The 13,745-nt window shown below is 39.2% G+C and overlaps 1 protein-coding gene across 1 annotated transcript in view; it reads left to right on the top strand.

The window, feature by feature from the left end:
• Window positions 1-6,758, top strand: part of NOSTRIN (nitric oxide synthase trafficking) — a 63,313-nt gene extending 56,555 nt beyond the window's left edge. The window contains exons 13-16 of the mRNA XM_052635658.1: window positions 813-938; window positions 2,136-2,250; window positions 3,363-3,452; window positions 6,622-6,758. Coding sequence (XP_052491618.1) covers window positions 813-938; window positions 2,136-2,250; window positions 3,363-3,452; window positions 6,622-6,758 — 468 coding nt within the window. The remainder of the gene's footprint in view (window positions 1-812; window positions 939-2,135; window positions 2,251-3,362; window positions 3,453-6,621) is intronic.
• Window positions 6,759-13,745: the final 6,987 nt, after the last annotated feature.

Genomic DNA, 13,745 nt, shown 5'->3' with positions numbered 1-13,745 from the left:
CAGCCAAAAAGTAGAAAGAAAAAAAAAGGGGGATCCCCAGTCTGGAGATGTGGAGAAGGGAGAGGCAACGGTGAGGAGAATGTTGGATAAGCAGACTCTTTCCAGTATTTAGACTCTGTGCTTTGATTTACCTTGACTGACCACAACTTGCCAGAGAAGTCAATATAAAGTTTTAGTTCAAGGTCAAATTGAAAACAGGAGAGACTAATAGCTTTAGTTTCACTCTTTATTTTTATATTCAAATAGCCCAGAATATTGTTTCTAGTTTTCAGAAGTGTTACTGCAAACTTTCCAGGTAATATAAGACCTCACCTCTTCAAGAAATAATACCACCACCAACAAAAACCCTGCCACACATCATTTTAGTTTGATTCTGATGACAAGAGTCAATTCTCTTCTTTATGTTAAGTGCCCATGGCTCCATTGCCTTTCTTCAAAGCCCCCTGAAAGCCTGCCTTCTGGAATCAGCACTTACTATTCTCTTTCCCCATTCCTCAGCAGAAAGTTAAGTAAAACTCTTCTTTGTCACAAAATGATGAGTAATATACCTATCAAGCTTTCTGGTTTACCTTTTTTACAAGGTTCCAGAATAAGACGCACTCAACAACTAAGGCTTTCTTTAGACTTCTTAAAGCCCATTATTTTTCTCTCTTCAACATTTTCTGCAAATGAATTGCACATGAGTTGAATGTGTACTTTTCTGAACCTCTTTGTCATCTTGGAAGTTATCCTGATGTCCCTTTATCCAGCCACAGTGAGTTGTGCCTCCTTCTCTAGAAATTTACTCATGTGGTCAAATGCTGTTTCCACAGAATAGCTTGAAACTAGACCTTCTGCAAGCAAACTCCTATAAACTGTCATCCGTGTTAGCAGAACTTGAGCAAAGACCTCAACCCAACCATCCCTGTAGTAACTCCATCTTCAAGTGGAAAGAAAAGGTAAACATTTAAGAGGCTGGTTATAATTCCTTGACTGGCCTTGTTGGGTAGAATGACTCAAAGCCGCATCAGGTCAAAAAAGCTGTTATGAATTATATATGCCATATGCTCAAATCTCCAATTGCACAATTTTAAGATAAATTTAATTATTTTTTGAGCACAGTAACAAAGACTAAACACAAATGAACAAATTCTTTGTATTCATAGGTAAATTAATGAGTTAAAAATACTTTGGGTTCCTTCTTCTCATTTTCTAACCTTATCCTTTGAACATGCTCTTACAGTAAAATTTCTATTACAGACCTAAATTGTAAGATTTTGTGATAAGCAGTAGTCTCATCCATTTAACATAGTACATGATGTTGATAATGTGTGAGCACAATTAAAAGGTTCACACACATGTATTAATGCTTTCCCAGTGTTTCACTCTAGGCATTGATGAGCATGTGAGTATACACGGTTAGCTGTTCTCCATTTGCTACCAGAAGAGGGAGCTGTAACTACCTTGTGATGAAGGGACAGTTTTCTTTCTGAGACCTGAGCTCTAAAAGGGTCTCAGTCATTTACAAAGTCATGATTATTTCACTTGCATCAAAACCAATTAAAGTTGAATTTATAGAAGGAATGGTGTAAATATTACTTGGCTTAAGGCTGCAGGTCAGAATTGCAAACACAGGCTATAAAATATAGTAATATCTAATTCTAAAGGAGATCAGTCCTGGGTGTTCTTTGGAAGGACTGATGCTGAAGCTGAAACTCCAGTACTTTGGCCACCTCTTGCAAAGAGTTGACTCATTGGAAAAGACTCTGATGCTGGGAAGGATTGGGAGCAGGAGGAGAGGGGACAACAGAGGATGAGATGGCTGGATGGCATCACTGACTCAATGGACGTGAGTCTGAGTGAACTCTGGGAGTTCGTGATGGACAGGGAGGCCTGGCGTGCTGCAATTCATGGGGTCACAAAGAGTAGGACACGACTGAGCGGCTGAACTGAACTGAATTCTGAAAATATTAAGGTTTCAGTAACAAAACCTCACTATAGTAGGATTTAGAAATGTATCGAATGATTTCTTTATATCCTTCACCCAATAATTAAAAAACAGTTTCCTGAGGAAAACAGTTGCAGAAGAGTTACTTTTCTCAAATACTTCTGTTGATAGCGCTGTTAAAAATGTCTTTTCCCCCCTATTCAAACAGCAGCAGACACATAGTTCTGTGAGAATATCTCGGCCCGTACTGACGAAGAGATTAGAGAATATTGTAAACAGGGCATCTTCTGATGGGCAGAGAATTCCAAGTCCTTCGTCTACAGGTAATCTCATGACCAGAATAATTCGAGGCTGGGTCCTATCAGTAAAGCACATTGCCAAAATTATATTTTATTTTCAGAACCACATTGATATAAATTGGCTCAAGGAAATTAACATTTCAATCAGGACTGCTTAATTTATTAGAATGTGTAGCTTTCTGTGCATATGTCATCCAAAAGGTGGGAAGGACTCAAGAAGAATGCAGGTGGGGGGGGGGGGAAGAATTCGCTAATGTTTTAGGGAAGGTACCCCCAGTCCCCAGCATCCATGTTATTCAGACAGCCTCAATTTGTTGTCCACACGCTCACCCTGGAAACACGGTGAGGAGCTCTGCAGCCCTGTCTCCACAGCCTCCTCCAAACTGCCAAAGAAACCCCGTCCTCTGCATGAGAAACATCGCGATCCCAAAGCCTACTGGCTTTGTTCAGTCACTTGACTTCGGTCATTTGTCCATCTACCCCCACTGCCTTTTACCTTTCAACCCCCCCGCCACACACACACACACACACACATCCACACAAGCACGTTTCATTACCCATTATTTTTCAACTAGAGTATTACCACAACCTCGACTCTCTAGGTTCTTGATTAGAACTTGGCAAAAATGAGTTTCAGTCAAACCCAGGCCATTGTAGTCCACCTGTACATTAAAGACCCATGGTTGCACAGTTTAAGAAACAGTTCCCTAAGTACCTGGGGATAATGGTAGGAAGCTCCTGCTCCAATATATTCCTGATGGGAAAAACAAGTGTGGGTTTTCCAAGACACAAATACAACATCGGTCAACACAGATTGACCGATATGAAATTCACATGGAAAACAATTTAAAACTGTCATCATTATTATTACTACTATAATGATTTTTGTCTCGACTTATTTTCTATATTATAGCTTTGGAGTATATAATATACATAGTTCATTCTCATAGTACCTACATCAGAAATGGTTACTGAATCAAAGAGTGAGTATTATGTACAATGATAAACTTTCCTTTGGGGAAGATTTCAACATATTCAAGCTCTGCACAATGTGGTGAAAACAAGACCACTTTCCCACTGTGTTCATCTTGCCTACTGACCCAGCATTAGTCACTAAAACTTGATCCAACTTTCAGCCTCTGGTGTGACCCAGCTCGGCAATGGTCTTTGCAAGGCCTTATATTCTTTTCAAGCCAGGCAAGATGATGAATTGGACTTGGAAAAAGGTAAGAATCATTCTCAAATAGTTGACTTGCCTTCTCACGTGAAATCTTTAACTTGACTATAACCTTTGTCTTAGCTTTTAAAGTTAGTACCATGTTAAATCAGTTCAGGTTTATAATTACCCTTCTTAGAAGACAGATAAGCACACCAAAAAGAAAGTTCACATAATAAAAACAGCTGATATCTATGCAGTATTTACCAGGTGCCAGACATTCCTGCAAACACACTGTCCAATTTAATATTCATAAAAACCTTTTGAGGTATTATTTATGCCTGTTTTATGAGTGAGGAGACTGAGACGTAGAAATGTGAAGTACTTTGGTTAAAGTCACTAGCAGTCGAGGCTCAGGATTTGAACTTGGAAACCCAGTCACGCTGTTAATCACAGTGCTCAGTTGGGGTAGAATATCAGTAATGGACAGTTATCAGAGGCGCAGCCCCACCTTTTTCGTTTTTAGAAGCTACACATACTGGAGTGTGATGTCACTTCCTCTCATGGCTTAAGCTAAATGCCAGTTCTAGAACCTGGGTCAGAGGACTCTCAGCTTAATATTTCTCCTATTTCTCTCTCAAAAAGGGGTTTTACAACTAATCAAAGAAGTCAGATCCCCTTCTCCATGTCACAGATTTTTGTTTAACATTAGAAGGTATTCTGTAAGGACAACCTCAGATATGCAGATGATAACACTCTAATGGCAGAAATCAAAGAGGAACTAAAGAGCCACTTGATGAGGGTGAAGGAAGAGAGTGAAAAAGCTGGCTTAAAACTCAATATTAAAAAAACTAAGATCGTGGCATTCAGTCCCATCACTTTATGGCCAATAGAAGGGGGAAAGGTGGAAGCGGTGACAGATTCCCTCTTCCTGAGCTCTAAGATCACTGCGAATGGTGACTGCAGCCATGAAATTAGAAGACACTTGCTTCTTGGCAGGAAAGCTAGACGGTGTGTTAAAAAGCAAAGACACCACTTTTCCAGCAGTGCTCCATATAGTCAAGGTTATGGTCTTCCCAGTAATCATGTATGGATATGAGAGCTGGACAATAAAGAAGGCAGAGAACCAAAGAATTGATGCTTTCAAATTGTGGCGCTGGAGAAGACTCTTGAGTCGCTTGGAGAGCAAGGAGATCAAACCAGTCAATCTTAAAGGAAATCAACCCTGAATACTCTTGGGAAGGACTGATGCTAAAGCTGAAGCTTCAATACTTTGACCACTTGATGCGAACAGCTGACTCTTAGGAAAAGACCCTGATGCTGGGAAGATTGAAGACAGACGGATAAGAGGGCGACAGAGGATGAGATGGTTGGATGGCATCACCGATTCATTGGACATGAACTTGGGCAAACTCCGGGAGATAGTGAGGGTCAGAGAAGCCTGGCAGGCTGCCGTCCATAGGGTCACAAAGAGTCAGACACAACTTGGTGACTGAACAACAAGGGGTTGTGAAAACCTCAAGATTATTAAATGAGAAAAGGTTATCACCTCAACTTTCTTTGTATGTTCAGTTAGCAACCACGTTCGAATGTTAAGCTAAGGCAGAGATCTGGAGATGAAAATGTTAGTGAGAAAGAATTGTATCATAGGAGAAAATTTATATTCCATGACCAGGACACAGCACCCAGAATCAACAGAAAGTCAAAATGGATTTAACAGTTAAACAACAGGGACACCACCACATATTTGCTATTGGTTCATGGGCGCTTCCTTTTCAGTTTGCCAGTCAGAGTTTTCCATGCAGTTACTTTACCTTATAGCTCAGAAATAAGTAAAGACAAGAAAAAAGGAAATAGAAAGTAGACCCCACTCCTGCTTTCATCTGAAACCAATGTTGCCTTTAATTTAAAAGTTTTAAGTGTTATAGAAGTCACTTTGTTATTCATCACGCCATCCTAAGACTACCTATATCAGTGAGTAAATGAAATGCAGTTTACCCACTTTCCATATGAGTTAAAACGCATACCCCAGATGCCACCTAGAACCCAGGATCCTGAGTTTGAGTTACATAGTTAATACCTTAAATTGATCATCTTGTTTGTCTTCGGTTCTCTGTTGGTTGCAAAGCCTACTTATACATTATATCCCAAGTGGGTTCTTTAAATGGAATGACATGTTGGTGTCTTAGGGAAACAAAGGATCAAACCTGCGCCTCTCCTATTGGAACCGTGGAGTCTTAATTACTGGATGGCCATAGTCGTCCATAAATTATGTGTTTGAATTCCAGTAGTGGATTGTGTCAATCTATTGACCTGAGAGAACACATTAGACAGAGTTTCTAGACTGAGAATGATCTATTGCAAGAAAAAATAGTGATGTGCCCAAGGAAAGATAGAAGGGGGGTTGACAGTCTCCTTTGCCTTAGAAAGAAAATTACTGGGGAGAAAAGTGAAAGGAAAAAAAAAAACTGAAAGTGACTTTGTGATGATGCTAAAGATCAAGTAGCTCTTGGATCCTGAAGGAAGGGGATGTTTCCACTTTGACGTACAGGACGCAGCCAGAGAGAAAGGACTCTCTCACAAGATGGGGACTAGTGTTTTTATCTTGTTTTTTAACAGAATTAGAGAAGAGCCATGTGTTTCCTAGGAATTCCATTTACTTCAATCATTGCTTTAAAGGAGTATTGTCTTCAAATTGATATTTTATTCAAATCTTCTAAATTGTTGAACAAGGGGTTATATTATTGTGCAAAGCTGTAGGTTGGAACTTTGGGCTATGAAGCTGGCACATACAGTGAAGAGAAGCTGCTTTGATCTAAAGAAAATTCTGGTAGCCAAGACATACTCTTAATAGCATACCAAACAATGGTGCCCACCAACATGCCCTTAAAGCACAGACACCAAGGAAGAGTTTGGTGACAACCCATCAGTTCTATCCAAAGTGAACCAGGCAGCACAAGGACATAGGATCCAAAGTGATTTTGTTTCTAATCAAACTACTTTATGGCACAACTCAGTCGTCCATCACCTAACTTTTTAATATTCTCTGCATTCTGCCTGCTTCATGCAGAGGTGGTCAATAAGTTTTGCTTTGTCTGAATCACCTGCAGAAAAGTGATGCTACCAAGTAACTCCTTGAAAGCAGAATCTCCTTAAAAACTATCTTAACTGATCAAACTCGGGAAGGTATTAATCGCAGGAACTCACTTGTCTAACTAAATGTATGTGCGTTTTCACAGGCGACATCGTGACGATATACAAGAAGAAAGATGAAGGATGGTGGTTTGGCTCTTTAAAGGGAAAAAAGGGTCATTTTCCTGCCGCTTATGTGGAGGAGCTTCCTTCAAATGCCGGGAACACAGCTTCACAAGCATGAGTGAAATTCTGAAGGCATCATCTTACACACTGTTAATTATACAATGTGATGCAAATAAAGGGAAATGCTGTCGTCTTCACAGGTTTATCTTCCTAACTGGGTCCATGATGCAGGCATGATGCCGATGAGCCCATGATGCAGGCACATCATGGCATTCTGCACTCTTAGTTCTTTGAAACAGAGTCAGAAGATGGAAGGTAAAAAGAGGTGAAAAAGATGTACCATGTTCCTAGAATTTTCTAAAAGACTCTAGAAATAACCCCAAACAGCCCCTCTCACAGGGAGAAAAGGCTGAGTGCAGAGCAGTTTAGCCTGAAGTCAGATAGTTTTCTGGTGGTGCAACAGAGATTAGGATGCAGACGTCCTTTTCCTCAAGTCTTGGGTGGCAACAGCCACAGTAGGCCCACAAGGGGTCAAGCAAGGCCAGGGAGAAGGGGAAGAATACATATCAAGTCTAAAAAGAAGACCTCAGCAGAGACAGGCAGGTAAAGCACCAGTGAGGCAGACCCAAGTTAAGGACAGCAGAATAAAGGATCATGAGCCAGGGTGGCTAGTCAGTGTGGTCGGAAGACAAGTTGGTAGACAAGAGGACTCTATGCCAGGCAGAGGACCTCAGGGCAGAAAGGAGTTCCATCCTGAGCCAGTGACCTTCTGAGTTAGTGGCTTCTTACATATCCCGACCCACAAACAGAATTGCTCTTAGCATGAGGTCAAGTGTGAGTCAGAGATGGCTGGAGATCTGAGAATAAGAGCAAGGCTGATAGAAAAGGGTTAGGAAGGAGACAGTGCCTGAAATTTCATGCCTCCCTGCCCAGCTGGAAACTTCATACACCAATTCAGAAACTAGGAATTCTGTAATTTCCTTCCAGGCCGTGATGCAAGGAATATCCTAAGCAACTTTTCAGTGACAGACACTTAAATGCTAATGAGTCTCCAGTTTGAATGATAAGTTCTAAAAACCAGAATTTTCTGTCAAAATGGAAAATTTAGAGAGATTTCTGCTGCTTCCGCAAATGCCCTACAATGGGAAAAGATGGAGAATGAGAGAGTAGGCCCCCAAACTTTCCCCAAGAAGAACATTTTAGAATGGAGAGGCGTGATACAGCAGCATATCAGAAACTGGCCTACGTCACTCTGGAGATCACACACTCCATTGAACGGAAGGTCAAGATATTGCGAGAACGTCTAATCAGATTTACTTTTGTGCCAAATAGTCTCACATTAAAGGAATGATTAAAATCCATTCTATTACTCTCCTGCCCCCTACTTCTTTTTTTTAACTTGTCAAGTTTTATACTGTGAAAAAGGAAATTTTCAAATATATTTTAAATAAGCTACATATATTTTTTATACTCTGCCCCATTACACTCCTAAAGCAGGACGCATTACACTCCTAAAGCAGGATATAACTAACAAAGATATTTATAGATACAGATATCAGACCGGAAGGAGCTTAAGTAAAACTTGTTATGTGAGATATAACTTACAGCCCAGAAGAACAGATCAGAAGTTTTAAAGTCATCCTTAATGGCGTATTAACGAAGGCTTTCCACGTGTTGAAAGTTGGCTGAATAATAGGCCATTAAGACCATGAACAGAGATTTGGAATTTCTATTTCCTTTTCATCTTCTTTCCATTAAGCCTTGATGGATAAAAGAAATTGTGTAGCAATTGACTGCAGCCTACACGCGATCATTTGTGTAAATTGATGATAATGATGATTGGACCCTGAAACTCTTTAGAAGTAATTTTCAAAGGGGCCCCTCTTTCTTCCTAAAGCAGTTTTACTTTGTAAAGACATAAATGGTTTTCCTGGTTTAAAATGTTGCTGCAAATTATTTTTTTTGCATCTGCGATATGTAATTTTTAAACTTCAAAGAAACACTATAGTATGAAACTAGATAAAAATACAAATATTTTGGGGTATAATAGACTTGGATATCATCTTAGAAAGGCAAGAATTTTCTAGCAGGACAGGTAGGGATGGTACTACTTAGATTTAGGTAAAAATTAAGTGCATATTGGGAATATTAATGATGTTCCCAAGTCTTCCACAGAGAATAATTTTTTTAATATTAAGACTTTTAAACTCTTAATTGGGCTTTCATAATTATACTCCACTAGGCAATTTTCTTATGTCAGGAATTTTCTAGCAACATTAGCAACCTGAAATATAGGCAGTAGAGGTCTGAGTCAGATTTTTACTAAAAATATCAAAGACATTACTCTATTTTATCTTCTTTCTGGTACAATAAATTCTGACTATCCATTATCCTGTCATGTCAACCAGAAAGATTAATTTCACTTTTCTGCATTTCAATTACTCATAATAATTAATATTCATAGAGTATTATCTGATTCATCAGAGAGTAAAATAATATTCAATTTGGGTTAAAGTAAATTTTATTGTACAGTATTATAAGGTTTTAACTGATTAGTAATTTGAACATAATATAACTTTGTTCCAGCTTCCAAGAAAAAGTCCCTCCTCCCCTAGAGTCTTTATGGCCTCAGGGGCCATCAGCCAAATTTGGAAAGAGAATCAACATAGCGATAGATCCCATTGTCTGTGGCGACAGGAGTAGGAATAATGTCTAACTCTGGAAAGATGGGCTTGAGGGCAGGGGATCAAAAGAAGGGATTTTGAAGGGTAAAGAGGAATTACTATTCACTGATCTGTTGCTTCAATACTAGAAAGACAGTAAATCCTTTTCCTCAAAGAGCCCTCAGTCTGTCTTCTGAAATGGAAACAGACCAATACTGTGTGTGTGTGTGTGTGTTAGTCACTCATTCGTATCCAACTCTTTGCGACCCTGTGGATATACAGTCCATGGAAATCTCCAGGCCAGAATACTGGAGTGGGTAGCCTTTCCCTTCTCCAAGGGATCTTCCCAACCCAGGGATCAAACCCAAGTCTCCCACATTGCAGGCGGATTCTTTACCAGCTGAGCCACAAGGGAAGTCTGAGCTGAACGCTATGGGCAGATAAAATGGTGCTGCAGATAAAATGTAACCCCTGTAAAGTACACATGTATAAAAGTAATTCCAGGGTTTCCATAGTGGCTCAGCAGTAAAGAATCCGCCTGCCAGTGCAGGAGACACAGGTTTGATCCTTGATCTGGGAAGATCTCACATGCCATGGGGCGACTAAGCCCGTGGACCACAACTATTGAGCCTGGGAACCACACTACTGAGCCCACATGCCTTGACTACTGAGGCCTGAGAGCTCTGGAATCTGCTCCATAACAAGAGAAGCCACCACAATGGGAAGCCCACACACACAACTAGAGGGCAGCCCCTGCTCACAACTAGGGGAAAGGCCATGCAGCAACGAGGACTAGCACGGCCAAAAATAAATAAAATTATTATTTTAAAAAACTGATTACATACGAGGCCACAAAGTAATGCTCTAGAAATTGTGTGACGACAATGTAAGAGATCATTAAGAAAAGAATAAGTGAAAAAACCCTGTGTGTTCGGAGAACACATATGTTATGTGTCCCTGTACACATACAAGGACATGTGCAGACACACACACTTCTAAATAACACATGGCCAAAGAATAGATCTTAATAGAAAATTTTAACTGTTAGAAATAAAAAATAAGAAAGTTACTACATACTAAAACCTATAGTTTCAGGAAAGCAACTTAAAAGTACCAGAGGAAAAAGGATAAAATTAATGAATTAAGCATCCTGATTATGAATTTATAAAAACATCAGAAACCACCTAAAGCAAATAAATGAAAAGATCAGAAATTAATGACATATAAGACAAGAGGCTGAATAAAGCTGTGAATAAACCAATGAATAAAGCTATTTGTTGGTTCTTTGAAAGGGTTAATCAACAGAGCAAACCTCTGGCAAAATTAAGAAAGTCATGAAAGTGAAAGTGTTAGCCACTGAGTCAGGTCTGACTCTTGCAACCCCTTGGACTGTAGCTTGCCAGGTTCCTGAATACCATGGAATTCTCCAGGCAAGAACACTGGAGTGGGTGGCTGCTCCCTTCTCCAGGGGATCTTCCTGACCCAGGGATTGAACCCAGGTCTCCTGTATTACAGGCAGATTTTTTCACCATTTGAGCCACCAGGGAAGCACAAGAAAGGCATAAATAAAGCAGCATTATTTCTAAGAAAAAAGGAGACACACTACAGGTGCAGTAGATATCAAAAACCAAAAGTATATATTATTAACAACTTCACACCAATTAATTTGCAAAAAAAAGTCTGCAAGAGACAAATTTCTCAAAAAAGTATGTATTTCTCAGGAAGAAACAGAATAATTAAGTAATTCAATAACTATTAAAAAGTTAACATGCATTTTTCTAAAAGCATCTTCCTACAAAGAAAACACAGGCTCAAGAGAGTTTTCTATGTGTGTTCGAAAGCCATAAGCCCTTAATCAAACTTTTTCAGAAACAGACAAGAAAGGAACACATCTCAACTATTTTCAAGGGTCTGGGACCTAGGATAACCATGATACCAACATCAGATGATGTTAATACACAAAGGAAAATTATAAGCCAATCTAATTCATGGTTATAGAAGTAAAAATTTAAAGCAAATTTCACAAAACTGAATCTAGCATTATTAAAAACAAAACTAAACAGACTGCACGCCATGACTAAGATTTAGTCCAGGAAGGCAAGTTTAATTCAACTTTTTTTTAAAACCTATTAATATAAATCACCATATTAACAGCTACAAGATGAAAATCCATACAGATACAGAAAAACACAATAAAATGCAACAAACATTTATGATAATTACTTTTAATTAACTGAAAATAGAAGAAAACTTCCTTGGCCTGCTCAACAACAAAAAAAGGCAAGTTTGGGAAATTACACATAGTGCAGTTTGGTTGGAGAGAAGACTTAAGCTCAAAAAGATTAACTGATTTGTCCAAGATCATGTATCAATTTTGATAACAGAGCAACAACTGGACCACATCTTAATTCTCAAATCTTTTCATGTTACCATGTTGATGCTGGAAAGCAGAATTTTTCACACACAGAGCATTTATTCAAGGTTTACCATTATACAGATCACATTTATTTGAACCTTAAATATTGCCTCTTTCTGAATTTTTGTAAAAATCTATACAGCTGAGTAAACTAATTTCTTCCTTGAAGTTTTTCCATTTGTTGCACCTTAGCCTAGCAGCTACCTCCAGCTTGCCTAGTTGATAAGGAGAGTAACGTGTCTATAAACTCCAAACATTCTTCACATATCCCATCATACATTGTTCATATTTCACACAACATGTTTAACAATACTATGAAAGGAGCTGATTCGAAATAGCTTGCATACTCTCCATTTTACTTACTTTTGACAAGACTCTTTTTCTACAAAGATGAAACCCTTGTCTTATTCAGAGTCTTGTTCTCGATTAGCTTACCATTTTTTCAAGAACTACCTATACAGCTGTCTTTACCTGTTAAAAATTGCTGGACATCTCAGCAACATGCCTGTAAGTGTTACCGAACAAGTCAGCTCCTTTTCAAATGTGTAATTTAAATTTCCCATTAATTTTCTGCTGAGTCTGGAAATGTGCTCCACATTGACAAATACTTACTAAGTTTCTACTGCATGTTAGCTACTATGCTATTTTGCATGCTCAGTTGTTTGTGTCCAACTTTGTGCCATCCCATGGACTGTAGCCCACCAAGCTCCCCTGTCCGTGAAATTTTCCAGGCAAGAATACCTGAGTGGGCCATATTTCCTCCTCCAGGGGATCTTCCCAACCCAGGGATAGAACCCATGTCTCCTTCTTCTGCGTTAGCAGGCGGATTCTTTACCACTGAGCCACCTGGAAAGATACTATGCTAGCTTTATAGCTAAACAGGCAATTCACTGTCACGGTACACAAATTAAAGTATAACTAATTGTCTCTGTATCAGAATCCTCTGAACTGGAGGAGAAGCAACATTTTCTAATCCTCATTAGATGGGAAATCAAAACTTACATTTTAGCAGATTTTGTGCTGATTCTGTTTGTTCAACTTAACTAGTGATTGAGTTTAATTTTAGAGTTCTTGTTCCATTTTATTACAAAATATGGAATAGGTTAGTGTACCCCACTGAGATTCCATTTCAATTAGTTTTATTACTTAGGCATATTTCTTTCCCATTTAAGAAATTGTACTTTGTATCTTATATCTTGTGCTTTATTTCTGTATCAGGAAGGTTTTAAATGCTGAAAACTATTATTTTGTTTTCACAACATACCATCCTAAATAAAACAGATAGAGGAAGTTTAATGGACTAGCTTGGTTTCCCTTTCATATGTATTCTTAACCATTCAAAGCACAATTTTCATAATGTATCAAACTTTAAAATTTAAGCTTGTCATTATTGTTCAGTTGCTCAGTTGTGTCCCACTCTTTGCAACTCCGTGGACTGTAACACACCAGGTTCCCTGTTCTTCATTATCTCCTGTAGTTTGCTCAAACTTATGTCCGTTGAGTGAATGATGCCATCTAACCATCTCATCCTGTCACCCCCTTCTCCTCCTGTCCTCAATCTTTCCCAGCAACAAGGTCTTTTCCGGTGAGTTGGCTCTTCGCATCAGGCGGCCGAAGTGTTGGAGCTTCAGCTTCAGCATCAGTCCTTCCAATGAATATTCAGGGTTGCTTTCCTTTAGGATGGACTGGTTTGATCTTCTTGCAGTCCAAGGGACTCTCAAGTCTTTTCGAGCACCAGAGTTTGAAAGCATCAATTCTTTGGCGCTCAATCTTCTTCATGGTCCAACTCTCACATCTGGACATGACTACTGGAAAAACCATAGCTTTGACGAGACGGACCCCCAGTTAGAAGTGAAGAATGGTGGTCCTTGAGGAGAAATGGATCTAAGCGGAGAGCTCCCCATTAAGTCTCTCATCCCCAATCTTCATTTCTCTAAGTTGCAGGTAAAAAAGATCTTTCAGAATCAATGCCTGGTGCCTTTTCACTCTATGGTTCAAAACATTATATCCAGAATTTGTGGTAGGA

Source organism: Budorcas taxicolor, chromosome 2, assembly GCF_023091745.1.
Source record: "Budorcas taxicolor isolate Tak-1 chromosome 2, Takin1.1, whole genome shotgun sequence".
Lineage (NCBI taxonomy): Eukaryota > Metazoa > Chordata > Mammalia > Artiodactyla > Bovidae > Budorcas > Budorcas taxicolor.
Note: the sequence above shows the minus strand (reverse complement) of the source record. Positions and strands in the feature narration are given on the sequence as shown.